Raw genomic sequence first — 22,698 nt, 5'->3', positions numbered from 1 at the left:
TTTGGAGTAGACAATTAGTTGCCTTAACAACAACTTTGACTTGTGGTCTCAGTATTTTCGTGATTTGTCTGCAAGACCTTTGGCATTTGTCTTCAACGACTAGCTCTTCAGATTGTTTGCAGACTGGCTTTATCAGTTGTTCTGTGCTAGAATAAATCAATCTATCCTGTTAAGGAACAGGACATGGTCATAGGGACTGCACTTGAGTATCTGCTCTGACTACTGTCTTCTGTTGTGGTCTTCTCCTGATTTAAAGAGTAGTTCTCTCAGAGACAGGTTTCAAAAGCAAATCGGGTGCTGGAACTACTCTGCCACATGTACCTGGCAGCTGCGGATGTCCCAAAGCTGTGGGATGACCTCCGGACTTGCTTTCCATGAGCACTGCGCAGTACAGCCTAACTCCCAGCTCCCCATGAAGTCATGATCACAGCTCAGTCTGCCCATTATTGACCCCGCTTCTCTTGCTGTTTCTTCTCCAGTCTCTTCACTATGTCCCAAAGAGCTCCAGATCTCTCCCCGAGGCCTTACACTTGATAAATGGTATCTTTTGGGGCTGAGCAAAACCACAAATAAATGCCTTCCAGGAGTGGAAGCATCACTGCTTCCTCTATTCCAGGACTTCTCAGGGTTACCATCTTTTCCCACCTCCGTGTTAGATTCACTCCTGGTGCTGATACAATCTGTCATTCAGTACAAACAGGGTAAGTAGGACATTCCCATTTCTCAGGAACTTCTCTGGGGCTTGCTGTCCTGTCAGATCCTTCCCTTAGCAGTCTCTTTCCAGCATAATTGACCTTCCTAAGATTTTCAAGAATGATGCTTTATTGATTGTGTATCATATGAAAAATTCATCACACAGTAGTTTACACTCAGCCTTTACTTTGAGCCCTTTCTAAAAAAAATTATGCACATGATGCACTAACTATAGGTTGCAAAATTGGCACTTTTGCTTTATCCTGTCTTCCTTTCATCCCTTTCAACAGTCCCAAATGTACTTCACAACCAAAAATGCTTCTGCCAGCACTGATCTATTTGTGAGCACAGGCACAGCAAGATTCTGCCAACCGCGCACCGAAAGATGTTTGGCAATGGCCATCCAGTTCCATCTGCATAAGGAACCATCTACCTAAAGGCACTAGTGTGAAAGCAGAACTGAATGCACAATCACATTTAACTCACTGGAAGGCTTCAAAAATGGGTGAATTGCAGTGCTATGAGACCTTTCCCCCTCCCCCCCCCCCTTTTTCTTCCAATCACTCATTGCACCACAGTAAGGGAAGCTGTAGTATTAAAAGGTTTTACCTTTGGGAACTGAATATAGCTTTAACTAATACTAGTCTTTTTACCTTTTTTTTTTTTTTTATAACAGAGTAGAAAGCAATGAATTTCTGGTGCTTTACCTTTACTAGACAGGAAAAATGAATTAAAAGGCATTAGCCAGCATGTGGTAACTAACACAGATAAAACGTGACTGACACACGGGAAACAACTCCTAGATACACCGGCACATCACTCTTCATGAGGCAGTTTCTTCAGTCCCCACACTTGAAGTGACTGAGAGTAACAGACATTAGCACGTTCCTGGAGATTTACCAGCTTAACTGACAGAGTGATTCCTGCATGGATGCTGCTCTTCTAAGAACATTCCCAGAGAGAGTGTTTGCCATTTAATTTTCCCCAATTAGCCAAGCTCCTTGGAGAGGAAATACCTATTAAGGATCTAACACAGGTCTTTAATTCCAATGCTAATTGTACGGGGAGATACCATTGGCATTTCTGACCCAGAGCTTGGCTTTTGGCATCTCACGCTGGACATGTTAGGACATATATGGCTTTCTTATGTAAGACTCAAACTTTGTTAATTGTATAAAAATTTAACAGTAAAATGCTACTACTTGGAAAACGTCTGTTTTGTTTTCCTCTCCCTTGTTCAAAGTCTTGAATGTCTTTCTTCCAGTTCCCTCAGGCATTGAATTCTTAACCAAATACTGTTAAAATGCAAGAGTGCTCCTCTTTTGGCTTGGAGGAATTTATTTATAGGCACTTAAATTCTTTCTTAATCAGTGCACAGTCATCCTCCAGTCTAATCAATGCCTTCTACAGCAACAGAGATTCATTTAGCGCTGCAGAATTTTTCTTTCACTTTATTAAAGACCTCCTAGAAATGGTAAATTACTTCCCTCAAGTAACCATAGCCAAGATTATATAAACAGATAAATAGCTATATAAATACATTTTGGCTTCACTCAGCATAACCAACAGTTGAACAACCAGTGCAGAGAATTACACAGTTGTTAATTCACAATGGATGAACACTGCAATTTGTTTTCAAAATTTCCCTTAAAGCCAAAATTAAGTTGCCAGAGCCAGTAGATTTTCTTTCACCTATTCCAAAATGCCAGCCATTACAGCCCTGCAGGAGCGGAACTCTATTCAAATCTGCGCCGTGAAACCATCAGTCTAAACCTGGCTGAAACACAGCAGGGCAACTTGCTGTATGTTAAACACGGAATGAAATTACATTAAATTACATAGCCAAGGTCATGTGTGTATTTATTCTGTCCAACCGTTAGGTCATTTGACAAGTGCAGATCTTTCCAGCTAAAGACCGAGGCGGACTACGTCTCACCATGTCATAGGAAGAGTCCAACTGTCCTTTGACTCAAACTGCTTCTATATGTTTGCAGCCCCTCATCACAAGCCCTGCCTTTCCCTTAAGCAAAAATGTCAGCTATAACTACATTTCTATAGGAACACCTGAAAATTTTCCTCAATATGAGAAAATTGTATTATTTTGGTTTGGGATTTAAAATAAAACCCCACTGCTGTAAAGCCTGGTTTATAAGGAAGCACAGTAATCCAGCACCAGGTGACAAGGCTTCCCCTCCTGCAGGGGTAAAAAAATAAATCTTTCCCAGTCCCCCTTTGAGACCACGCAAGCATTTGAGTGAAGTGTCTAGATCAGAGCTTTCCCGTGGGAGAGATAAGTGACAGCAGTGAGTAAACACTTAGCGACAACGCTGGAGCCTGTTCTGCTTTCTCTTTGGGGGCAGAATAATTGACATGTCTGCATGACTCAATAGGAATATTAAGAGAGTCAAGAGACACACGTTTCAGCAACTGTTACCACTCGCGGGCACGTAATTTCCAGCACCTTATATGCATACATATAGCAAACCCCAAAACTATTGCACAATAACAGCACGCTTGCACCACGTTTCAGGAACAACCCTATCCCCAGGCACACTGCTGTTCGCCTCCTGCTTAGAGGCCCGTCCATCATGCCATAGTGCACGTATCTATGTATACATAACACAGAGCCATTCAAGCCTTTAGCATCACCAAAAAAAAAAAAAGTCTGCTGCACAGTGCTTTAAAACAGCTGCTACACAAGGAAACCTGAAAATACAAAGTGAGAGTGGAGCTTTGAAATTTCTTTAGCACAGGTAAAACTGTAGCAATGTTCTCAAAGGGGAAAACCTCAGCAGAGTTCAGTGAAATAAGAAAGTGGATTTTTTCAAAGCCAGACAGCAACAGACCCAAGTTCAGTGTCATAGACTGTGTGCATGAAATTTGCACACTTTCATTTTTAAACAATACCCCTTGCATAGCTAATATTTACAAATAAATCAGCACACACAAGAACATAGCAGGTTAAGCTGCGAAACCAGAGAAGCATTAAACTCTTCTGTGTAGCAGTAACTGAAACACTGTTCAGATACAAGGGCTGTATTTATTCCTTTAGCAGTACTTCACATTTGATAGAAGAATCTTAAAAGCCTAGAAATTAGTCTGCCATGGTTTAACCCCAGCTAGCAACTACGACGACGCAGCCACTCACTAACTCCCCCACCACCACTAGGACAGAGAGAAGGAGAAAAGGAGGGGGGGAAAAACCTCATGGGTTGAGACAGACAGTTTAATAGAACAGTCACACAAGAGGAAAATCATAATGATAATAATAATGGTAAAAGAATATACAAAAATCAAGTGATATGACACAAGTTGCTCTCACAACCCAATGACTGTTTGCCCAGCCCATCCCAAGCAGCGATCACCGATTCCTGTCCCCCAACCAACCCCCATTTCTAGACTGAGCATGGTGTCTATGGTACAGAATATTCCTTTGGCCAGCTTGTCCCATCTACCCTCCCTCTCAGCTTCTATGGGAAGCTGAAAAATTCCTTGACTAAGGCAAACATTACTTAGCAACAACTAAAACAATGTTACCAGCATTATTCTCATACTAAATCCAAAACACAACAACTACTAGAAAGAAAATTAACTTAATCCCAGCTGAAACCAGGACAAGCTCCAAGCAAGTCCACATCTTTACAGCACACATACGCTTCATCTGATCCTACAGGAGTAGGATTTCACTGACATGAACTGCTGCATCCCCCACAGGTGCATTCCTTGAGAAAATGCTGTGTATCCACCTTACCCTTAGAAATATCAGTACTGGAATAACATCAGGTTTATTGCTCTTAAAAGACAGTAAATAAAAAAGCTTGAATCCTATAAACAAAGCAACGCTTTGGAACAAAAAATAAAAGTGCCAAAGCACTTTTCAATGTATTGAATTGATCAGAATTCCATCCCCACCCCACACCCTTTTTTTTTTTTTTGGGAAGGTCAAATCTTGTTCCTATTAAACACAGATGGCAGATGATTTCATGAGAGCATATCATCATGAAATTCTACTATGTTACAGCTTCCACGCCACAATAAATTTATAAAAGCTTTTTGAAATGAAAATTAAATTAAGTGTTCAGGGGTTGTATATTTACTGCTTGACTGTTCCTTTCTCTGCTCTGCACTTCAGATGTAGAACAGAAATGTGATCACAGCAAAATACAGCTTCAGAGTAAAGTCCAATTATACTCAGCTTCGCAGTTTGAGCCCAGAACCAACCCACACTTCCTAGACTAGGCTGGGAACTGAGCTAAAAAGAAGCACAAGATTAACTACTACCTAACTGGCCAGGGAGAGACAATTTTTTACTCCATCTAATAATATAATGCAGAACAAAGGGCACTTGATTGTTTTTAAAATGCTTCATCTTACAAAGCAAGCGTAAACTTTTGAGTAAGGGAGGGATGCTGAGCAACCTGGCAGAGGAAAGCGAGATGGAGCCTGTCTGATCTGAAGAGTTCACGTGAGACTGCCTTGTGCTGAACATGCCTAGAAGAAGAGTTCAGAGGGATACCAAGCAGCTCACTGAACCCACCCTAAGCTGCTTGGTTTTTCTTTTATATAAAGTACAGCTACTAGGCTTAAGCCTCTCAACACAATCCCAATCCATGTAACAGTAGCACCCTGAACACAATTAGCATTCCCTGGCAATCAACATTTAGTGTCAGTCAGGGTCATCAAAATATAGTTTTATTTACATTTTCATATTCAAATTCAATACAAATCATGAAATATTTACAACAATTTTAATTGTACTATAGATAAGAAAATGCATTGCTTTTCCCCTCCAGATTCAATAGTACTTTATTGCGGGCTTTAAGACAAAGTTCTGCTAACATTAGAAACAAGCCATAGATACAGAAATAAAAAAATAAAGTGCATCTGTAAGATGTCCTTAGTTACCTTCACTGGGCAAGGCCCCTACGCTTACTGTTGAGGCACCCCGTGTTGCTCCTTGACCCCAGTTCAACTCCCCACCGATGGCAGACAACTTGTCCCATCCTCTGTTACGGTTACGGGACGTCAGCTCTCCCTGCAGCCTTAGCACACAGGCGAGACCATGCACAGCAACAGTCCAGCATTTCTCAGGGGCTGGATCATTTTCTGAACAAAAACACAGCAGATCCTTTGGGAAGAATTTATCTTTTCATCTTTAGTTCAGTCTTCCTGAAGTCATCCCAGACTCACAAAGCCAGGACTCTGGCATATTGCTGGTGCTAGAGATGGTCATAACTCCAAAAATCATGGAGGATCTTTTGGACTGTCTAACAGGTTTGAGAAGTTCCTACAATTGCTCCCTTTACAGTATTGTGCAAGTCAGATTTGGCCTGTCAGCACGAAGCTCTCTTCTTTTCCCTTTAGGAATGTGTGGTTGGCGGGTTGGAGTTGAGAGGTAAAGTATCAATCGGTTTACTAGAAAACCAAAGACACTGTGGGCAAAATTCAATTTGACAGGCATTAGTTTGTACTTTCTCCTATCAAATTAGTGCACCTGCGAGAAGGATAAGCAATCCTCCGATGGTTAACCTGATCTCCAGGGGAAGTGTGCTGGTATCATTCCCAATATTATTCCTGGAAAGGGAAAACAATAGAAGTCTCGGCAGGAGCAAATTAGTGCACTGAAATATTAAATACAGTGTTGCTTTAAACTAAACCGGGTCTGGTAAATAAGTATTAGACCCAATCAAAATCAAATTTGTTTACAATGAAAATCCACTTGAATTAGAACAATAAACAACAAAAAAACCCCTAATTCAAAACAATTCCCAGTAGAGACAGTTACGACAAAGAATCTTCTCCTTATTTAAATGACTCAAACACTGAAGAGAAGCTTTACATAAGATGGAACTTTTGTTTTAGTGTTAAAATCTGATGTTTTTCTTTATATTTAAGACAGCTTTATCCAAAGAGTGCTAAAACTAAATTCCACATGGGAGATGCAGTTAAGAATTGCAAACCATACAATTATGATTTGAACAAGTCCATTTGATCTCAGCATTGCCAAGGCAATATTCTTCTGCTGCAGTCTTACAACATCTGGTATCCACGTGACAGCAGCAGGCAGCTCCTCACAGAAGGCTTACACCAAGTTGCTGGGCATGTTCTTAGGACTTGACTTCACGAACTTCTGTTTCATCTGCCTCAAAACTTGGGTTGTCAACGTGTGGAAGGACATTCACAGCGGAGGGCTGGGATTCATTGTTTACAAGATGCATGTTGTCATCTGTCCAGAACAAAACCAAGAAAAGGCAAATTAAGAAGTGTCATAGGCAAGCTTTACTACCTTAAAGCAAACCACGCTTCCTTTATTTCCACAAGCCTACTGCAGCGGTCTTTTCCCAGCGCTTTTCTTGCTGAGTGGGAAATCCGAGGCCATGCTCCAACTACCACTCTTCTGCTGCCCCTCGTTAGTTTGTGAGCCCATTCTTGACACTACCCATCATTTCTAGTGGTACCTGCTCAGCTGCGGAGTTCACTTCTCACCAGTGCTGAGCAAGCCTGGGTTGTGTGCTCAAGTGGCAGAAGGCCATGTGAGTCTCCAAAATCCAGCTACAAGGAGATTGGCAATTCTCGTATCACTTTAGGGCTACTGAAGACAGGCATCAGGAGCAACTTCTAGAGACTAGGTTCAGGATGAACTGTGGGACACAGGCTGATTGAGAGAGGAAGGCCTTCTCCCTACAGACTAACCTCGTTAAGCTGATGTTAGCGTGCGTCCCTGCCACTCAAATGGAGAATACAAAAGGGCCTGAGACGTACAACTCATGCAGCATCGCTTCAGTTGCTTACAGGGATGCAATTTTGACTTCTGATGTTTAGCTTATAGGAAGTGCCCTCTGCTCTGCTGGGGTGCCTAAACAGAGCACTCCTGTACGCACAACACTTGCTGGAGCAAGATGTCCCACAGAAGGCAGGCAGCAAATCCTGCGCTTTCTCAGCAGGTGGGCTTCGCACAGGAAATCTAAGCGGACACAGCCAGAGCATCACTTTCACCTCTGAAAGCTTCCTCACTTACTCCTCTTCCCAAGGCTGTTCCACAATCTAGGGGGTTGTTACTTTCGTTTGTTTACCTGGAACCTTTCAATTTTTAAAATCAACAGCAGCACTGAGCACATATGGGCAAAGTTGAGCACTACAAAGACATTTGCAATTAGTTTAATCTTGTTCAAAAAGATAAGGTATTTGGAAAAGCTGACAGTCTTTTCCAATTAAGCTTCTCTGAAAGTGTTAAAGGATGACTCAGCCTTGGCAAAATCTGAAATTCAATTGAAGTATTTGTCATCTCTATTTTGCATCATCTAAGCTAGAGCAGGACTGACTTCAAGTTTTCTGTAAGTAATTAAGTACTTAAAGCAAACAGATCTGGTGGCAAAGCAACACTCACTCATCCAAATGAAATCTCCAAAGAGACAAAAAGATGAGGGACATCTTCAGAAGAATCTCTTTGGCCTTTTAAGTAGTAAGCCTCTGATTTTCAACTACTCGTTTCACAGACTTCAGTTCTTAATTCACATTTAGGTTGTGCTTCATTTGAAAACAAAGACCAAGCACCAGAACCAAGTGCTAAAACAAAACGGGAGATTAAGATTACCCTGAAAAACAAGGTATTCAAGCACTGTGAGATGTTAGTAAGGCAAACCCCCCCTCATTCACAGCATAAGCAATGAAGCGCAATGCAATCTTGCAAGACAGATGAAACAGTAGACGCACTTTCTGATGGTGCATGTTCCTCCAGCACAGATTCATCTGCTCCTTGTACAGACGCATATCCAGATGATGCTGTTTCACTGTGATTATCCTCTTCATTAACTGTAGAGACATTTGACGTCCTATTGGATACTGTGGCTTGCACAGACTCAGCCCCTTCTTCTACATCCTCCTGTGTGAAAAAAAGAGGCAACAGTTAAGTTACAACTATGTAGGAGGCTGCATCTTTCCAGGAGACCAATGCCTGCAAGGACTGGAATTTAGTGAACTTTCACCCAGAAAAAAAAATAATTTAAAATTGAAAAAAAAAGCTCTGCTGTTAACTTCCATAGGTGGCATCATAGGTGAAAAACAGTTGCTGCCTAATTGAGCGGGAAGTTCAGATGCAGCTTCTGCATTCTTCAGCCAGCTCTTCCCTTTTACTGCCCAGTATCAAGAAAACAGATTCCCCCTCCCACTCAGTGCAGATCTCCCTCCCCCAGACAAACTCCACCATACGTTTTAGCTGGTCCAGGCAGTGTCAGGTGTTGGCAACAGCATCCTCCCCTGGCACTTGTCACAATAAGCAGTTGCAGAACACATCAGAAATTCCTGATGCGTGTGTCCTAGGAAGTCATGTGACTCCAGGAAAGGCATACATGCCAACACATTCGCTTTACAAGGACACCAGGTACTTAATAACTGAATAGAGGCTGGTTTCAGGAACAGTATGAGTTCTCAAAGTCTGCCTGAAGCTTTAAGAAACATCCTTAGCTGCAAGCACAAGAGCTAAGAGTGATTCTTTAGTCATACATTACAATCAATTTTGGTTCACATTCTGCCCAAGGTTTTAGATGACACCAGCTCACACCAGGTCAACTGCAGGCTTTGCTAAAGGGGCCACACCAATTAGTCCTGTAGCATCTCACCACTGACATGGCAACGCTTCTGATTATCACCTGCGCTCTAGAGGCAGCATGAAATGGCTCAGGATGTGGTTTTTACATGTAGTAATCAGCATCACTACACTAGCACAATACTGATAATGGCATCTGCCACTAAGACAGACTACTGGCTTACCTCAACACCCAAAACTTTGAGTATGTCACATTTGCACATCGGGCATGTCCTGTGTTCCAGAAGCCAGGGGTCAATGCAGTTCTTGTGGAAGAGATGGCTGGCGGAAGAAGGTAATGAACACATTAGGTTTCACACCAGGAAACTGTTTATGTGGCAGCTATGAAGGCCCATTAAGAAACACCAAGAATGTATTCATTCTAGAATGGATTACCTTATTTTTGCCACAAGTTTTAGTTGTTAGTTATGAATAGTTGATCTCTCAACCTGTAGCTGGTTTATGCTTATTATTATATTTACACAACTTGCTAGAATTCAGCATGGTCATCTTTGCTATATCAGTCCTAAGCATTATTTTTTTTCCTACGTCTGTATACAATACATTCTCAGCCAATAATTTAACTAATACAAATATTGACATCTCAGCCTTAGCTTTAAGGTTAATTTCTATCATGTAGATGACTAAATATCACTGGTTTCTGTTAAAACTACATAGAAAAATTATCTCAGACTCATGCCCTCAAGACAAACTATGCTCCCACACATTTACTTTGTATATGCAGTCACTGTGTATTCCAAGTGGGTATTTGGCAGGCTGTGTACTTGAGAAAATAAATATAGTTCAGCCGTCACAGATGCAAATGTGTGCTTCTGTGAAGAAACTCAATTACACAATGGGTCTGAATTAGGCCACAGATTTAGGAGGATGACTTGAAATCCTGTAATCTGCCTGTTCCCTCAGCATGAATAGAAACAGCCAGGCAGACAGGCGCTGCTCGGTGTTAATCAGAACTCTATTATGAGACAAGTGCAGAGATCACCGCATCCAGTGCTCAGTATCCTACGCCCCAGTGTGATCCATGATTCTCCAATTCAGCCCACATAACCAGCACCTCCTTCCAGCTGCACCAACGTAATGTCTAGAGTACAACCAGACACTTCCTTGATGTGTGACTATTTTAAGTACTTGGACTTAACACTGGTCATGTGTACCTCTGCTACTACAAATGCCTTCAGTTTGACTATCTGGACAAGAATGCCTTCTGCAAATACACACGCCCCAAATACTTAGATACCGCTGATGTGACTCACAGGAGCATTCGATGGTTTGTTTCTTTCATGGATATAGTTAAATGCTTTCAACAAGTAGGGTCTCAGTGTTGAGGTCAACCACCAACATCAAGTATGTTCTTGCAGTAAATATCAGTTTATAACAATTCATGTGAGAGAATTTAATATGGTTGATACTGGCAGAAATCACCACCGGTGAAGATTATCAAGTCAATGCAGTCATCTTAAGCTAGCGCCTCTTAGAGTTACATTTGTGCCAAAGAGGAATGAAACATCACAAAGGTATGTAAAAGCAGTCTCAGAGCAAAGCATAATGCAGCAGATGTGTATATACAGAATACATTCAAAAGAAGTTACTCCTGTCTTAACCCAGGAAGTCACACTTTGTTTGCAAGCTGATGTCAAGATTAGCAGGGTTTATAGGAAAATAATGAGAAGTCAAGTCTCCTATCAGCCAAAAGTATCTACAGCCTGTGTAAATGCTTCTGTACTCACGGGACTTATTTCATTACTAAGCAGGACTACCCACGAGCATAAACCTGACAAGACAACTGAATAATCATTAACACCCATGCCTGAAAGCTTATTCAGTTTTGGGGTTTTTTTTCTAAACTATTGAGCATTAAATCAAGGAAGTTTGTTGATAACACCTTAACAGGCCAACCTCTTGATATCAAAACAGGTTAGAAGTCCTGCTGCTTGAGAGCAGAGAAAGCTTTGGCTAAACTGTAACCTATTGCAAAGGTAACCCCAGCTGAGATTTGATAGTGTTTGACAAATAACACTGCTCAGCAGCTACAGATTTTTCCATTCTTCAGAACATTCTTCTTTCCTACAATAAAACTTTTCCAAGTGTGTTTTTTTTTTTTTTTGTAACCATCCCCAAGGGTTACAAAACCTCTTCCCATGCAAAAAAAGAAAAAAAAAAAGAATAATTGTGCAGGTCACATTGCAGTCCTCTAATTTTAGAAGCTTTGCCAGAGCAGTCCCATCCAGCAAGCACAAGGGGAAGTCCCACAGAACAAGTTTCCTTAAACCCTGAAAAGGCTTCCTTGCTCGTCTTTGGAGCAAACAAATCAAAATCTTAGTGCTACAATACCAGGCTTCCACAGAAGCACAGCAGTGAGATACTACAGTAGAGAACTTTAGAAAACTAAATTGCTATATCTCTATTTTGTTCTCTATTTCAGATGATGCTTACAAGAATAGAAATGCTTTCTTCTAAACTACCAAAAGTTAGCATGGTTTAACAAGTTTAGCGGGAGCACGATCCTCTTAGTAACCAGTAAACTAAGTGACAAAAAATGGGCATAGTTTTGCCAGTTATCTGCAATTTGGAGGTAACAATCTTATACGCCAGCAAAGGAAGAAATCTTTAAAAAAGCCCTGGCATCCCCTGGAGAGGCGCCGTGGTCTGCCAAGTCACACTTGTCAGTCCACTCACAGGGGACGTTATGAACACAGGCCAACAGGGCACACTTACAAGCGTGTATTTACACAGTTCCTGTTGTTCGAAACACTGTTTAACAGAGATTCAAGAATTCTTGCTGTGCAGCAGCTTGATTAAAGTTTGATCAGCTTTGTTAACATAGCAGAAGGAACAAGCGGCAAGAGGCATGCTTCCAGATTTTAGATTAAGGGGCAGTTTGGAAGACAACTTACTTGCAAGTCAGAATACGCACTACTTCGTTGGGCTTGTACAGCTCAATGCACACAACACAGCTGTCTCCATCAGGACCAGTTTCCTAAAGCAGCGAAATGAATTTACAGCATTAACAGACTTTGAAAGCTCCCTTTGAACTACAGTCAGATTTACTGCAGACAAAAGGGTCTAGCTGAAGCAATCCCGGCTCCTGTACATAATCTTCTATAAACACATTGTGTGGATTACTCATAGTCAAGCTGACACTTTAACAGAAGCATTGAAAGTTTAATCCCATGGTTTAGAAGTCAAGCGGCAAACCACCATTGGATTATTCGAGGCACTACTGTAGAGCTTTAGAAACTGCCACCTCCAGTTTAAATTACTAAAACAATAGGCAGGGAAGCTGATTAGATATATTAATTTACCTTTAAGCATCCATGCCAGCAAATTAGGACCTCTCACCTCAACAAGACTACAAGCAAAGCAGCTAAAAAGATAATCTGATTTATGAGAATGGGTAAATTGGGAAGTCTTGCACCCCGGAAAAGGAGGACCTGGTCTGGAAAAGGAACCTTCTCCACAAGAGACAGTTACAGGCTCAGAGAGACTTCTGCAGCCGGCTCCAGTACCAGGGACCACGCTCAGGCGCTGTGCAAGGGGTGTGCCGTAACGCTCTGGAAACTATAGCATCAGCCGTACCTTGTCCCCTTGCTTCAGGGTGCGTAGCTGTAACTGCTCGATGGCCTTCTTAGCCCTGGCCTTTAGTTGTCGCTGTAACAGAAAGCAGTCCTGTTAAACACAGTCTTTTCCCCTTAAGTGGTGGTTACTAATACTTACCATGGTGCTTACTGCGAGCAGGCACCAGTTTTATAACCCTGATGTTATCAAAACAAGCCAACTAAGCATGACCATGCTGTTTAGAGACAACATGAAACCAAGCTTCAGGACATATTGATGTGGTTACTGACTCTGGATGACGTGCCAACAAGGTATTTGCACATGCTTTGTTTTTACCTAACCTTTTCTCAAAGCACAGGAATTTCAAGGGTTTCTTCTTTGAAAAGATGCAAGGTAATACCTTGACCAGATTAGACCTAGCCAAAACAAACAGAAGCCTTCAAATTGACTTAGTACCGGAGACCGAACATCGAGTCCTAGAATCAATAATTTTAACTACTCACTTTATGACAACTTCCTGGCACAAACTCACGTCCTGATGAAAGGTGAGATTCTTTACCGATCAGCTCCGCTCCCACCAGCACACCCTGAACTAGTCCTCTGCCACCACTGCTTGACAGAGCACACAACCAGCTCAGGAGCCTCCTAGCACCGGCCGCTCCCATCAACTGGAAGAACGCAGTTTTATCTCAATATTGGTTCAAAGTAACATGCACAAAGGAGCTGGGGGGGAGCTATTTCTCCCTCTCCCCATGACACAAGGCATGAAACAAATGAAATGACTAGCCCCAGGTGGATTACAAGGCAGCTTTAATGAAAGCAGAGGAGGAAGCATTCCCCTTCATGCAATAATTTGCTGGCTGCTGCCAGGATGGCAGGGCAGAGATGAGCAGACAGCCGAAGCCCAGCTCGCCTGGCAACTGTTGCTGCCCAGCTGTCACTGCAAAGTATTTAATTAGCACAGGAGCCAACCTCCCTGTTTAAAGGTCACAGGTTGGTGCTGTTCCACCAGCATGAATACGACTGTCCTCTCCCTCCCTGGTGCACTTACTGCCTCGGCACACAGAGGTATCAGGCAGCTCCATCCCAACACGGCACTTGTCTTAGGGACAGACTGGACTTAAATTTTGTAGCCAACCAAAAATCTTCTTCCTAATCCAGCTGCTCAGTGCAGGAGCCCCACGTTGTTAGCTTTCCAGCATTACTTGCCCTTATGCATTTTAGTTCAGTTACAAGAATCTTTTCTGGGATGAAGGTGGAGTGCTGGTGGCACTGGTACAGAAGGAACGAGCGGGTGCAGGGCTGCTGCTGCCACCCAGCAAACTCAGGGAGAACTGGCAATTCAAGTCTGGATAAGATTCCCTGTGCTGAAGCAGTTAATGTCAAACAAGTTAATTTATATGGTCTGCTGGGACCCTGCCAAACAGTTTCGGTGCAAAATGACTTATTTGTGTATCAGCATTGTTTTGGGATCCTAAAATCAATATGCACCCTTTTAGGAGTTTAATAGTTGGTAGCTATTAACAACTATCAAGAGATACATACAATCCAAAGGCGAAGCATGCAAACAAGTTTTCAGGTATAGTTTTTAGGAGCAAGAACTAGTCAAGTTTTCTTTGAAGCTTGTAAAGTTCTTCTGCTGAAGACATCAATGTATGTTTCTGTATGTCACTTATGGTAAACTTTAGAATGATGTTCCTCTTGTCAACATTTCAGACTGAAGTCACAGAGAGGCAGCCACATACTCATCTCAGTTAATACTGAGGCCCCCAAAAGTTTCAGCAGCAAATGCAGTAACATCAACAGAGCAGGAATGCAGCAATGTTAGTACTTTTCATACACAGCCAGAACTATCTGTCACTGCTACTTGTTATTAATTGAGAACTAAACTTTCTAGGAATGTACTCCCTCATCAGTATCTAATCTACACATCTAATGTCAGGCCAAGCATATTAGACGGGACCCAACTGGCTGTATCATTAATAATTTACTGAAACAATAATTTAAGTTTCACCTGGGCACAAGTTTAATTGCTCTTCATGAAATGCACCAATGGCAAAGTCACCTTTAACATTGATTTTAGTAAGTACAGCAGAACACCCCTCCGGGGGCGTGGAGAAAAGTTCCAAGAGGAAGCTTTTTACTGAATAGCCTACCAGGAGATCCAGGATACTCGAGCTTGGAATGTCAAAGCATTTTGGGAAGCCAAGTTTTTCAAGCAAACATTAAATGTTAATGATGTTAAAAGTCTAAAACCCAGCAACTCTAGAAAAAATAGCTGACGAAGTTGAGGCAGAAAAAAAAAAAAAAAGAACCAAGACATTACAAAACAGGCCAGGTCCCAGCTCCTATCCAGGCTCTGAAGTAGAGAGGCACCTAGCTGGGAAAATTAGGTTTGCTATTTGCTTAGTCCTCAGTCTTCCCAAGTCCAACACTGCTGATTTTATCTCCGACCCCTTCTGCATAGGGGTGCGCTCCTGGCACCCTGCGAGCATGGTCACGGCAAGGCAGACCCGCATGCTCTAAGGAGGTCAGGAACTCCTGGTTTTCTCCTGTAAGCTAAGGAATTTCTTCCCCACAGGTAGCTACTGCCATGAAAACAGTTCTGAATTGTGCAAAGTTGAGCAATTCACCTCCTTCAAAGCCATTAGTTCAGTCATTTTCTCAGCTGCAACATCTAATCTTTATGAAATCAGTGGAAGTGAAGACTTGAGCTTAAATTAGAAACCAGGCCACTGATAACATCACTGGCCATTTTGCACTATTAAGAAAGGTTAATATATTGAGGAACTGAATTTGCCAGTACGCCGCTGACTAGAAAGTTATCAAGCCACCTACCACACTTTCCTTGTTTTTCCACCTTCTGCCTCACAGACCTCACAATGCAGTAAGAGATCGCAGAGGTGGGGACTTGAATTTCAAGCCCAGAAGAAAATATGCGTTCAGATAAGAACTAGCAGGTTGTAAACGGTTTAGCTAGCTGGCTGGTGAGGAAAAAGCTGCTCTGTTTTAACCCACAGTTAGGACAGATGTGCTACCAAACTTATGTTCTCACTTGGACAGCAAGACAACATGACTGGCTCTTCTCAGTAGTCACTCAACTTTTTGAGGAAACCCTTTGCACAGTTTTACACGCTACTGACTTGCATACAATTCCTGCTCAAGCTGAGTAGGAGACAGCTGCTGCCTTCAAGAAAGGCCTGCAGAGGAGAACGTGTTTAAAGCCTAGGTTATATGTGATCAAGCTGTCCAGAAAAAGTGCTTTCACCAGAAGCAGCAAGTAGTCATACAAAGAAGCACAGAAAATGTATTGGCAAACAGTGAAGTTTAAAGGTCTTCAAAAGCCTGACTGTCTATACAGCAAGAGATTGCTTCAGAAAGCACTGAAGTCTGAAGATTTTTCTCAAGCCAAAAGAAAAGGGAAAACGTATCGCCAATATGTTAATACCTGGCAGCCATCCAATTCAAGCAGGGGTTTCTACTAGTCCCATGCACGAATGAAACACATATCTAGCCAGGCTCTTCTTTTCAAGAAGCCTTTGCAGAAGAGGTATCTAGAAAATGTTCTCCCCTCTTTCTGTTCTACCCCTCAGTAAGCAACTGGGACTCCAGCTTCCTTGCCCTTTTCAGTCCAGGGCCAGAGCTCTCCTGGGGCTGTGGCTCAGTCCACACGAACAAGCCAAATATTCAGGAACTCGAACAAACAAGAGACAAGCTGCAGAGCATCATTATCAAATATCACAATTAGCTCACCATATCACTCGGAGCAATTTAAGAAGTGTTCGGTTTGGTTCAAGTGGTAGACTGACACTTTAAGAGACTCCTCACACAAGAGCAACATAAACCCACAGGAAAGGTCAAAAAAGCAGAGAGATACTTTGAAGAGTAGTAACACTGGGTAAAGGGATGCATTCAGAGCAACACTTCACTTCTGAAAGAGCGCAAGTTTTTAATGCTTAACTAACACACTTGACTGTTTCCTAAAGGCACGCCCCAAAAGAATGTACAACCCTTCAACATCTGCGCAATAAAGGAGACAAAGCACACCCCTTTACTCCACCAAGTAACAGACTGAAGTCCTGGCAACCCGAGTTTGCAAAGGGCTGAATGATGACAGGAAAGCTCCCCATCTGGCATGCAAGCTGCTAAGTTGCTTGACTAATATTCAGTATTTCATAGAGCCAACGCAGTTAAAAGTCTCAAACTTTGGATATACACTGAAAATCCAGTCAGCTGGCTACCAGGGAACACTGTAGCATCACATTTTAGTAGGTCACCTTCACTAACAAGATCTTTCTTGTTATTCTTTGCTTATCTAATCATTGTGAAGTCAGTTTTTAGATGCCATGGTACGAAAGCAATTGAAAACAATTCTGGATTGTCTTGAGTTTCACTTTTACAAAACAGTACCTTTTTACCCCCCAACAGCGGAGGCGCTTTCTTCTATTCTTATACTTTATAAAGCACATTTTAAGGCTCCTTAATTTCACTTCAGCTGAAATCATGTGGAACTGGCATGTCATTTATCAATGTTATTTTTCAATCCACAGTAAATTCCTTGTGCACGCAGAACCCAAGATAGAAACACTTTATGAAGGTGCTAGCCAAGCAGACTGGATTTTCCCAGTACCATCTACCACCGAGGCATTAATAACATTTGTAGCTTGTTGAAAGCCTGATAGCTCAGAATAGAGCTGGACTTCCACAACTGCTCTGCTAAATACCTTCAAAGGAGGAAAAATTTTCATGCAATGTGATACAGAATGTCTTTTGCAGACCAGCTTCTAGGGCACCCAGTTTCTCCTGCCCAGGTTTGTTTAGCATTGACCAGAGTTCTCATACCAAGGTAGATGGCAGGGAATGAAAGAGGGAACTCAGCAGCAGGAGACGGTGTGCATCTCTGTCCACAGATGTCAGCAAGAAGACAGCATCAAGTTAGAGCTCCAGGCCATCCCTTGTGAAAGGCACTACAGAGACAACTCCACTTGACATCCAGGAGTGGCAATGACACATCTCACAGGCAGATGACAACTTCCAATACTGCTCTTTCAACTATTTGTATCCTTATTCCCCTACCGTATCCTCACATCACTTCCAGGTGTGGCATAACATCAGAACGTGCACTTAGAGGAGGCCTAGTCCAGAAGCTGAGTCAGACACAGCTTAGACCAGGCACAAATACAGTTTCAGCTCACTGTCAGATCTCTAGTCTCAGTAAGGATACAGCCAGCTGACCATCATCCACAAGACTGCACTTAGACAACAGGACTTCAGAACACAAACTCGACTGAGTTCGGTTCTGTGATTACTTGAGAGAACCCAGCATTCAACTCTGGTCAATATTTGAGCCCACCGTTCAACTCCAGGAATATTGCCGTCATTCACCCTAGCTAGTCTGCCTGCCTGCCAAGAACATCAATGGTTCTACTTGTTAGCATTTTAAAGAAGCCAGTCCTAAAATGTTACAGAAGCCTGAATTTCAACACCTATGTCCAGCTTTATCAGCCTATTTAAGAAGGATCTTGCTCAAGGTGCCCAAAATCTCCAGGACAGCAGAGCAGCTCAGCAGGGCAGGTCTTCTGCAGTGGGAGAGAAGTCTGTCATTTCACTATCTAACCACTGATCCAGAAATCATTCACAAACTCTGAGCCCAGCTGGAGAGAGATGCTCGTGCTATTGCTGTCTGTAGGAGAGGACTCTAACAAACTCTTCTTCCAGAGTTCAGGTAGCTCCTGCACGAAGCACTGCAGATACCAATGGTCCCCTTTGCAACACAGCTGTAAGGGCAAGGCCTGCGCCACTCGGATCCTGTTCCTGCTGCTGCCCATCACCTTTACCAGACATCATGCCAGGGCTTTATTCTCACTCTTATGGCTTTTGACTTAATACCTGCTACTTCAGGGCTAAGGTGGGTCTGATCAGACTGAAGACAAAGCCATAAGCACAGTCCCATCACCTGATCAGATTACTGCACAGAAGAGGGTTACTTGGAAACTTAACTCATTAGCAACTCCCTGCCCGGGGCTTAAGAACACCATTTAATAGTGCTTTTTTTTTCCAACACCTAATTGAGGCTGTCATTGCAATTCTCGTAAAGCTTTCAGTCAGAAAGCAGCTTTCAACAAGCAGCAGTTTCCCAACTTGTGGTCTACAGAAAGGCAGCCAAAGTCGTACACCATTTTGCAGCCACATTTGCAGTCGTGTCTCACATTGCAGCTAGCACACAGGCAGTGCGACGTGGGAAGTGTGAGGGTCAGCTAAAAGCAGTTTAGTGCTCTCACCGCCTCCAATACATCAGCATTACGGCTGCACTGCAGTTCAGGGAGTAAAATTTGTAGGAGACAAAGTTAGCTAAACCTGATCAGTTGCTTTCTCCAGACAGTTTGCTTTTTGCTTTTTCTTTGGAAAGTTTTAGGCTGCTTAAAGATATATCTCAGCATTTTATAGACCACACTTCTTCCTGCAGAATGAACAAATTCAGTAATTTTGGTGCTCGAGCAGTATTTTGCCCTCAAGTTCTACAGCATGGAGGTTCAGGGGTATGAAAAAAAAAAAAGCAATGGCACACACAAACTCACCTGATTCTTGGACTGGGCCCTTGCGATCCTGAGTCGCCGAGCAGAATAATAAATAAAGTAGCCCATGGTTGCTGCTGTGACAATGAAAAACGACACCGAGATGAAGAAGATGGAGTACTGATTCACCCAAGGACCGTGCTTTTTCCCCACTTCAATGACCATAGTCACTTTCATGCCACTCTCAATCCGGTGTAAAATCTCCATGCCTTTCAGGTTGCCAATCATAATTGCAACGATTCTCTCAGCACCTGCAAAAGGAGAAGGGGAGTCCATGCTCAGTTCCCAAGTGTTGTATGAGAGTCATTGTCTTAGATGTTCCAGTTCAAGTGCTAAAGAACAGACTGGAAAGTTTCTAACTAGCATTTGCAGATTCAACATGAGCCGATGGAATAAGTGTCATCTCCATGTGCTTGTTCAGTTGAAAGGTATGTCCAGTTCCCCGATTACCTATGAGCTGCATAAGTGAACCATATTTAGAATCCATTCCTCTCCATAGTGCTCCTCACTGCCATACAGAACACGCATTGTCATTATTTCAGACTCAACACTTTGGCGATTTACATTTTAACATGCCTTTGAACTACATGAAGTTAAAAATAAATGGGGTCAGTAGGGATTGTGATATCTCCAGGAGGTCAGGGATGCCAGGTCCACAGCTGGTGGCTTAAGGACCCTTCCTGTAATGGATCCGACTCCCTCCCTGCTCCGCTGCTACTTCTTAACACCTCTTTTCTAAATTTGACAGTACTGCTAAGTACTTCCCCAGACACTGAGCAATCAAAGCCATAGATCAGCCTTTGCTTCTGTATTTTCAAGGCAGTTGAGAAATGTTTGAGTGAAATTTGGTTGTGAACTAGAAATGTTGTTGTGAGTTTCTAATGCAAATTCAGAAGGAAGCAAATATTGAGGTGTGCTTGGCTTTTAAACAGTTTGTGGCAGATGGCACACTCCATGAAGATTTTAACAACTGATTTCATTTACTCCATTGAACATCATGACAAGCCACCAGAGAAACCAAGGGTTTTATGGTCGGAAGAAATTTCAAGCAACTCTGGTCACCAAGTACAGACAAAGCTGCTTTCATTTGGGTGACACGTAAGTGTTTGAGGACACTTGATACTACGTGCAATATAACAGAGAGACTTCTAAGAGGAAAAAAAGGGAGAAACGGAGATGAGTCAATCATTATTGGCCTCTCTCTAAACAAAATACAAGAAATGTGGATTTGAAGACCAGCAAGTCAGGAGTCTCACTGCATTAAACCATCAGCTGCACAACATTCATAATGGATATTGCATGGTGAAGGAATAAGGGCTGTTACAGAAGTGCTATTTTTAGCTAACCTCCCAGCCAAGGAGGAGACCAATTTTTTTCCCCTCCATTAAAAGAAACCTTATCCAACTTCCAACTATCAAAAAAACCAGAATTGGTATTTAACCGCAAAGGCTCTCATTTGAAAAAGCACTTACTAGTTTTCCAGCTTGTTCACATAATGCCTTTGATCCAACACGGCTAAGCATGATGTCTAGCAACTCTCCTCAGCGTGACTAAACTCATCTTTTATTCAGAAAGCTCCTTGTAATGAGAAGTACATCACACAGAAAAGAGGGGGGGGAAATAAATCAGCCAGACTGCAACTACTGTCCTTTATGATGAACTAGGGCTTATACATCAGTTATAAAATGAGCTGGAGTCAGGTGTGAGGAGCAAATAAAAAAAATTAAGCAAGGGTCAAGTCAGCAGCTGTGACTTACTTTCATAAGCATGGAAGAAACTGGAAGAACAGGCTGTGACAAGAAGAAAATAAAAAGCCTGCCAAAAAAAGCAAAAAAGCTTGCTCTGCCTTATTCCCCTCTGCTTCTGCATGTCTCAGTAGTCAAATATAGCTTGTGGTTATGTGCAATTCAAGATGTAGTATAGGAAGTCCTGTTAATGAAATGTCACCATCAAGCCTGCAAAACCACTTCAGTTACTAAGCCATCAGTTGTGAACAAGTTTTACCCTTAAAGAAAAAAATCTTCCATTTAAGTTTCAGCCTAATCAGTTCACCAGGATCTCACTGGATGACAGTATTAAGGCTTCTCCTGACACTTCCCCCCCCAGCAGAGATTTCTCTCTCAATTTCAGCTCTGCTTTAAACAAACACAGGCTAGTGGTCAGCTGGTAGCTCTGACAGGTACTGAAACATGTTACTGTGGCCTGGGAACCACCAACCTCGCCAGAGGCTCCTGACAGCGCCTGGGCATCTTAATGGAAAGGAGCTATTTGAGGGGACACCTACAGATGTGTCTCAAGCACAGCAGCTGCCCTGAACTGTCAGCTTCCCCCCGCCAGACTCCAGCAAAGCAAGAGGAAAGTCAATCAGTTGTGCGTGGCAAAAACCTCACAGAAACCCAAGTTCCTTGCCTAGGCGTCAGCTTTTGTGGTTCAGGTAATGCTTTCTGTAACAGTTTAAGGGACATTAGAAGGTGAGATTAAGCTGCTGCCTGTTTAGCTAATTAATGGGCTCATTGCTAAACAGAAGCAAAACCCGTTTAGTTAAATATTTCCCCGCCTCTCTCCTTTCCCATCTCCTGTGAAATCGGTGAGGGAAAGTTACTCAAGTCTTTCAACAAACGCAATCTGCCTCTGTAGACGTGGAATTTTGCAGAAGGCGCCTCCTAAATCACAAGGCAGCACACTGGTCAAAATCTGAAGGATGCTGTTTTGCAGACACGGGTTGGCACAGATGAGGGACAAGAACTTCAGTGGTTTCTTAGAGCAGGGAGGAGCTGGGACACAAGCACATTTGGCACGCAAGGAGAGCGCGTGACTGGGATCAAAGCTGTACCTTCCTGTATCAGGTTTACTTAGACGCAGAGTGGAGTCGTATCTATTTATACCAATATAAATACCTGTATTAAACACTGCCCTGCAAAGGCTTCACTTGTTCTGCCATTGCACTTCTGCTCCCTCCAAACGTGACGTTACAGGTTTGGCAATTCAGCAGAGAGATGCAATGTGCAAGAGGTGTGCTGAACTGGGAGCATTAACTTTTGCACAGTAAACACCTGCTTTTTCACATTAAGGGGATTATTGTAACCCAGGGCTACTCTTGTGTGTGCTACAGATAAGTCTACTCTGAACCAAGCAAACCGTGGGTCCTGGAGAAGAGTCACCCCTCAATACTTAGCAGACTGCAGTGTAATCGAACCAATGCCTTCACAGCAGTAATTTTCAGCTAAAAATCACAATCTGTTCATGCATTAAAACACACCGATGCAAGGA

At 42.6% G+C, this 22,698-nt stretch overlaps 1 protein-coding gene across 2 annotated transcripts in view; it reads right to left on the bottom strand.

Moving 5' to 3' along the window:
- Positions 1-5,363: 5,363 nt before the first annotated feature.
- The window catches only part of RNF128 (ring finger protein 128), a 41,909-nt gene continuing 24,574 nt past the window's right edge, over positions 5,364-22,698 (bottom strand). For both annotated transcript variants that reach the window (XM_074601387.1, XM_074601386.1), the window contains exons 2-7: positions 19,432-19,679; positions 12,875-12,946; positions 12,193-12,275; positions 9,463-9,559; positions 8,407-8,575; positions 5,364-6,919 (exon numbers count right to left, since the gene is read on the bottom strand). In XM_074601387.1, the coding sequence (XP_074457488.1) occupies positions 6,801-6,919; positions 8,407-8,575; positions 9,463-9,559; positions 12,193-12,275; positions 12,875-12,946; positions 19,432-19,679 (788 nt within the window). In that variant the 3' untranslated portion in view covers positions 5,364-6,800. The remainder of the gene's footprint in view (positions 6,920-8,406; positions 8,576-9,462; positions 9,560-12,192; positions 12,276-12,874; positions 12,947-19,431; positions 19,680-22,698) is intronic.

The sequence above is a fragment of the Larus michahellis genome, chromosome 9 (assembly GCF_964199755.1).
Source record: "Larus michahellis chromosome 9, bLarMic1.1, whole genome shotgun sequence".
In the NCBI taxonomy this organism is placed as follows: domain Eukaryota; kingdom Metazoa; phylum Chordata; class Aves; order Charadriiformes; family Laridae; genus Larus; species Larus michahellis.
The sequence above is the reverse complement of the archived record's forward strand: the minus strand, read 5'-3'. Positions and strand labels throughout refer to the sequence as shown.